At 37.2% G+C, this 6,597-nt stretch overlaps 2 protein-coding genes across 3 annotated transcripts in view; one reads left to right on the plus strand and one right to left on the minus strand.

The window, feature by feature from the left end:
- Positions 1-4,235, plus strand: part of LOC129237314 (myb-like protein AA) — a 119,469-nt gene extending 115,234 nt beyond the window's left edge. The window contains exon 8 of the mRNA XM_054871983.1: positions 3,134-4,235. Coding sequence (XP_054727958.1) covers positions 3,134-3,877 — 744 coding nt within the window. The 3' untranslated portion in view covers positions 3,878-4,235. The remainder of the gene's footprint in view (positions 1-3,133) is intronic.
- A 154-nt stretch (positions 4,236-4,389) lies between these two features.
- Positions 4,390-5,356, minus strand: LOC129237313 (uncharacterized). Of its 2 annotated transcripts, XR_008581751.1 has the most exons (4): positions 5,145-5,356; positions 4,831-5,072; positions 4,508-4,770; positions 4,390-4,432 (listed from the first exon to the last, which is right to left on the minus strand). XR_008581751.1 is itself a non-coding variant. In XM_054871982.1 (3 exons), the coding sequence occupies exons 1-3, from the start codon at positions 5,263-5,265 to the stop codon at positions 4,582-4,584; spliced, it is 552 nt and encodes a 183-aa protein (XP_054727957.1). In that variant the 5' UTR covers positions 5,266-5,356; the 3' UTR covers positions 4,456-4,581. The 2 variants fall into 2 exon arrangements, 1 of the variants encoding a protein (XP_054727957.1); XM_054871982.1 differs by lacking the exon at positions 4,390-4,432 and having other exon boundaries at positions 4,456-4,770.
- Positions 5,357-6,597: the final 1,241 nt, after the last annotated feature.

The raw sequence follows: 6,597 nt of genomic DNA on the forward strand, positions 1-6,597 counted from the left end.
GTACAAAACGTTGCTGTTGGTCTAGTGCCATCACCTTACTTGAATGCGCTTTGTACGCGTGCCGACATTTTTTTTGCTGCTTTCACACCATCCTTACATTAATGTACTGTCTTGTGACCTGTAATTGGTTTAATCGAAACGCCACTTTCACGCAATCAAGTGGCAAAAATAGTCTAACGGGCGGATACTTACAAAATCTCTTAGGAATGAGTAGAACCAACTAAATATTGAAGATTAACTAATAATGAGAAAATTATTACATTTCATTTCCCTTATTTGGTTTTTTTAAATTAATAAAATGTGGACGTACATAAATAAAAATAATGAATTTAATTGCACAAAAAATGTATTTTTTATTATAATTTCAAGGTTTTATATTTACATACTTACGACAATTTCTAATTAATTCAAACTTGAAAGCTTAATACATTTTAAATTAACTTTTTGCTTTAGTTAAAATTTAAGAAACCACAATTATTGTACATAAATACGTTGTTAATTGTAAGAAAATCTTTGATTTGGCAAAAAAAAAAATTTTTTTTAATTGCAAATATTTTATTATGTTTTGGATTTGCAAGTCTTGGTTTGATTTACATATAAAAAAATAGCATACAGTCACTTTCCTACTGCTTAAAAATTATACATACTTTACTTTAAAAAATAAAAAAGATATCGAAAACAAATGGTTCGTACCTAAATAACTCCAAGTACAAGTTTACAATAAAAATATGACATTCATAATACTTACTTCAGTAAATATTAATTTTCATATTAATTTCATATAAAATAAAGATAGTCTTTTTTAAAATTGGAGAGGCTTGGAAATTACTTTAGAGTTATGCTGTGGACTTTTTCCTTAGAACATTAGGTAGAATTCGTATTATCTAGGAGATGTGCCGAAAAAAATTGGGCCCTAATTTATGTATGATAAATTACATATAAATAAATAAAAATAAATAATTGGCGCGTACACTTCTGTTAGGTGTTTGGCCGAGCTCCTCCTCCTATTTGTGGTGTGCGTCTTGATGTTGTTCCACAAATGGAGGGACCTACAGTTTCAAGCCGACTCCGAACGGCAGATATTTTTATGAGGAGCTTTTTCATGGCAGAAATACACTCGGAGGTTTGCCATTGCCTGCCGAGGGGCGACCGCTATTAGAAAAATGTTTTTATTAATTTTGCTTTCACCGAGATTCGAACCAACGACCTCTCGGTGAATTCCGAATGGTGATCACGCACCAACCCGTTCGGCTACGGCGGTATATAAATATAAAGAGTGCTTGAGAACTTAAAATGATAAAACAAAACAGAAATATTGGTAGATTTTGGTATCTGGTAGATGATTTTATGGCATTTATTTTTTAAATATGATATCCGGCATATGTTCGCCACGGCTATGAGTTACAGGTCCATTCGATCAGTTTAATTTTTGACAACTTTTAAATAAATCTGAATAAACGAGCCTAATCAGCAAAAATGCGAAGCAAACGATGGCGCAATTCTTGCACGAGCTGTATTTTGTTGGCACGTAAGCCAAAATCCACCTAGTCGAAGGGCAAATGCCAACAAGTTGAGAACGACGACGAATCTATACTTTGGCGCCTTCTTCAACACTTAGCTCTATGAACTTCACTAACAGATTTTCTTTGTTTTTCAAAGTACATTTTCACAATTTGAAAGAGTTGCTCTGGTGTTAGACGATGACAAAACCTTACTGAACAGATGTGTTAACACATTTGGCCATTCACAGCTATCTAACCATAGTTATCCAATTGGATAATTTTCATGCAGCTAGAAAAACACGCGGTATATGCAATGTACTCTCTCTTAAGCAGACACCTAAGGGATAAAAAATGTGTCCTCTTTGGGAGACGTCCATTCGCTTAAGCGTAGAAAAGTAAAAATAATCTGTGACTGCTCTTTAATATTCAATCAGTTTTATTTCCAAAATCAGAACAGATATACATCTTCTTAATTGGCGCAATAACCGCTTACGCAATTTTGGCCGAGTTTAACAAAGCGCGCCAGTCGTTTCTTTCTCGTGCTAACCGGCGTCAGCTGGACGCACCAAGTGAAGCCAAGTCATTCTCCACCTGATCTTTCCAACGCAGAGGAGGCCTTCCTCTTCCTCTGCTACCACCAGCAGGTACCGCATCGAATACTTCCAGAGCCGGAGCGTTTGTATCCGGGCATGATGAAAGTCCGTACTAAAGAACAGATACACATACAGATAAATATTTGACAAAATGAACAGAACTTTCATTACGATGAAGAAACACGAGAAATGTAAAAAACAATTTGTTATGCAAGGTATGAAATACATTTAAAAAATTCAGAAATTTTACCATCACGAGTTTTCCCTTCAATTTCAATATCTTGGAGATGTTGGAGTAAAATCAGTAGGCAATTCAAGGCCTTTGAGGTCATTGTGATATATAAAAAATAGTGTTTCTAGTTCTCTCGTTCATTTTCTAGTTCATCTTCAAAAGAGTTGGCCAGCGAGAGTTGCCACTTCAGCATTGATATTTTTTGCTTTTTCATCATTTATGAACACTTGATTACCAAATTTAAGACAGTTTCGATGTCAACTTGAATTTGTTTGCAAGCTATATTATTAACGTTGGTGAGCTGAGTAACTGCCAGTAGTAAATAAGAGCTCATCCTCTGCTGTATAACCGTCAGTTTTCCTTAAAAAAATGTTCACTGTCTCTGGACTCACTTGCGCCCACGCTTTATGAATGAAATAAAAAACATCTAACAAATTTATTAACTTTAACAACTCCAAGGTTTATAGGCTGTCTGCTTATGAGAGAACTAAAATATCTGTGGTGAGGAAAAAAGTCTGCGCGTCCTGTTATAGGAGGGTTGTCCGCTCAAAAGAAACAAATTTTTAAAATCCCTAAGGATTTCTGCGGTACTGAAAAAAGTGTCCGCTTAAGAGGGGTGTCCATTGGGAGAGAGTACACTGTATATAATTGCCGCGTCCATTCTAGGTGTTTGGCCGAGCTTATCCTCCAATTTGTGGTGTGCGTCTTGACTAAGTATATACTAAAATTAACTTTACAATTTTATAAGCTTTTGGCCTAGCGCTTGTATTTATTAACACTTCTCCTCTATGTCCTCTCTTTTGCAGCCACCACAATTCGCCAGCTCACCGCCGCGTACACAACCACAATACACCAGCACTAACAACAAGTTTTCCCAACAATCACAATTGCAACAGAAACCAATCAACAATTACAACAACAGCTCGGTGTCACCACTCAAACCACCGACAGAACAACCGCCCAAGCCGCCAGCCACCCCTGTACCCGATTATGATAATGTGGAAATACGTACAAAAGCAACAACCATTAGCAGCAGCGTCAGACCTTCTTATGCTTACGCCAGTCCCAATTTAGTCACAAATGGACGTGATGCGACCAATGACAACTCCGGCAATAGACGCACAATGCGAGCGGGAACCATAACAATCGGGGAATACGAACAACCGCAACAGCGGCGGGAACCGGCTAAATTTGATTTTGTGGGAACATCAAAACGTAGTAGTAACGGTGCGATAGACGTGTGCGCAGATAATCTGCAAGCGGAACTACAGAGTACGTTGACGCGTTCAAAACTGAAGAAATCGGCGGAGCCACTGGAGCATCAAAGTAACTGTCCGCTACGCAATAGCTACGACAACTATGAGAATGTGGCAAGGAAGCTGCATAGTGTGAGCATAAACGAGGTAGCCGCAACGGTGCCAGCAGTGAGAATGAGCAATGGCATGCCGAATGGAGCCACGAATGGCATTCTTAAGAATGGCAATCGACACAGTGGCGGCGTAAATGGTGGTCCGAAGAACTCAGATAAGACTATCACTTTTGGTAACTGAAATTGTAATGGAATTTTTAAGCAGCGACTGGGCAGCGGAGCTATGAATGACAGATATAATATGTGAATGTATGAAGTCCGAGTGGAGGAGAGGTTTGATTATGATGGTTCAAAATGTAAAATAAAGCACAAATGCATAGCAAGTTCTTAAGATTTCTAGCCATATTGTTAAATTATCTAAATACATAAACTTACAAAAATAGTTGTAATAAAATCTAAGGGTATCTTATATGGTTTAGTGCTAGGTTTAAGCGCAAAAAAGCTCAAAGTGCTTTTTGAAAAATATTATAAAATCGTTATTTTCCATTTTGGTTTCATAAATTTTATTGGGCGTATGCTTTTTGTATGTATATCGGTTATAGAAATTTTTAAAAGCTGTAAAATAAGTGGTCGAATTTTTGCTTTTCAATAACAAAAAGTGTATGTAAAGTTTTTTCTGTGCAGTGCAATAATTATTTAAGAGGTTTCGATGAACTCGACATAAAATGGCTTAATTTATCTATTATCTATACACACATTATATCTATATTTCTTATTTGTATTATAAAATATATTTCTGTAACAAAAATCGTATGCATAAGCAATTGTTATCACATTTATAACTTTGTAATAAAATTATATATATACATACATACATACATACATGTTCGTATTTTATCTTAGAACTGTTTTACGGAGCCCTTGTGCACGTTTCAAACACTCCCCTCACTGGTAGCTATAGCTCGCGCAAAAACTAGTCACTGAACGCGGCTCAGAATGCACTAGCGCTTGTACCTCCTCATCCTCAATCAACACATCTGTGCTTGAAAATGGACTACAGCCAGATATGTTAAAGAGCAACGGCTGCGATAATCGTATTGTGGCGATTCGTTCACGCCAAGTATTCCAGAATAACTGCAAATAACACTTATCACTCATTGCACACCCTCTATCTACCCACCCACCGCTACTCACATTCTTATACAAGTGCCCACCAAATTCAAAAAACATCGGCTTATCCTCATCACCCACAATGCACAGGCGCATAATGTAACGCCCCTGTTTGCGAAAGAATTTCACTAGTAAAAACTGCAGTGGCAACAAGCTGACCAATTCAAATGTTTCGATTTCCGGATCCATATTTTGCCAGCCATAATAATCCCGATCCGTCAAATCGAAATCGTCACATCCAAAGATGATTTTTGAAGGTGTAAGACCTTTGAAATAAAAGTTATTGTCGACAACATTTTTATGTTCACATTTCAAGCTTATGTTTTTCGCTTACTCACCTATGTGATACTGCCTTATACCCTGCCCATCCTCGGTCACCTGCGTGAATGGATTCTCCACAATGACAGGCTCGTAGATTTCACGAAATTCTTCAAGCAGCAATTTTTGTATACGAAACATTTTGTGATAGTTTTTGTTTGTCTATATTTTGTTTTTGACTTTTTGTTGATCGAAAATGAGTAAAGCAGTTTTTTTTTTGCTTCAAAATGCTCATCCATAGTGTAATGCGTTTTGAGTTTTATCGAATAATTGATTTTTAAGCGATTTCGACAACTAATATTTATCAAAGTGTGTCAAATACAGACAGCGTTGTCATTCGGCAGACGACAAAGATGCGACTGGATATTGGTTTAAAATAAAACATGTAAAAATTTAGACTATTTCAGGATTGACTATTTTAATTCAAAAAACGGCTCTTCACAATTATATGTAATATCAAAAATTACATAATTTATACATATATCCACCATGAGCACGTCTGCAGGCAAAATCCGCCTGTTTGGCTTTCGATTCATGAATGCCTAATTTGGAGAACGTCGAGTTATCGACGTTGAAGGTTCTTCAGCAACACTTAGCGCTACAGCAGCAATATTCTTAACCGAACGTCCAGTTTTTGATCTGCGAGTCCTTTTTCTATTCCTGAAAGAATCTGTTTCTTGAAATTTTTTTCGCTAGCCTTCGAGTCGTCCACTCATTCGGACGATTATTTCCACACAAAAAAAATACGAATTTTGAGATATAGTCCGGGAGCCAGGGATCATTTTGACCTCATCATTTCATGCCGACTGATTTAAATACTGAAGGCAGACGCCATCCAATGGATAACGAAACCAACCGCCAGCTGGTTCAGTAGCGGTGGGTACGTGCGTGGGATGCTGCGAAACGTGTCGAAAAAAAGTTCTACCAACTCATTTAATACCGGCAGACATTTTTTCGTGTATTGTTGACATTTAGTAGAATAAAAAAAATAGTCAGCTGCGCCGTAGAGGGGGGAAAATACGTCAGCTGAACAGGCGAACTTGTAAAATAAAGTAAAAAGTAAAACTACTTTATGCCGATTGAAATTTTTTTACATAATTTTGAACACAGATGAAAATATAATAATGATGGTCAGCTGCGTTTATAGCGGTGGGAAGACCGTCAGCCGAAGCATTGAAAATTCCGCGCGCCGCCGAGATATATGAACGCAATGATACATTCTTGCTTCGTATTTTCCCCCCTCTACGGCGCAGCTAACTATTTTTTTTTTTATTCTACTAAATGTCACCAATACATGAAAAAAATTTCAGCCGGTATAAAATGAGTTGGTAGAATCTTTTTTTCGACACGTTTGGTCCCCACCCACAATCACACCCACCGCGGGTGCGCCAGCTGACGTTCACTTTCGTTATTCATGAAAGCTAAATCACAAGTATAGTCAAGAATTTAACGGTACAAAAACGCAGTACAAAA

The sequence above is a fragment of the Anastrepha obliqua genome, chromosome 2, assembly GCF_027943255.1.
Source record: "Anastrepha obliqua isolate idAnaObli1 chromosome 2, idAnaObli1_1.0, whole genome shotgun sequence".
Taxonomy (NCBI): domain Eukaryota; kingdom Metazoa; phylum Arthropoda; class Insecta; order Diptera; family Tephritidae; genus Anastrepha; species Anastrepha obliqua.

What these genes read in the sequence shown, in the direction of transcription:
- LOC129237313 (XM_054871982.1), bottom strand. Translation starts at nt 5,265, where the DNA reads ATGTTTCGTATACAAAAATTGCTGCTTGAAGAATTTCGTGAAATCTAC. An exon ending in TATAAGGCAGTATCACATAG is followed by an intron (nt 5,073 to 5,144) that starts GTGAGTAAGCGA and finishes TTTATTTCAAAG; the next exon opens with GTCTTACACCTTCAAAAATC. An exon ending in GTGGGCACTTGTATAAGAAT is followed by an intron (nt 4,771 to 4,830) that starts GTGAGTAGCGGT and finishes TGTTATTTGCAG; the next exon opens with TTATTCTGGAATACTTGGCG.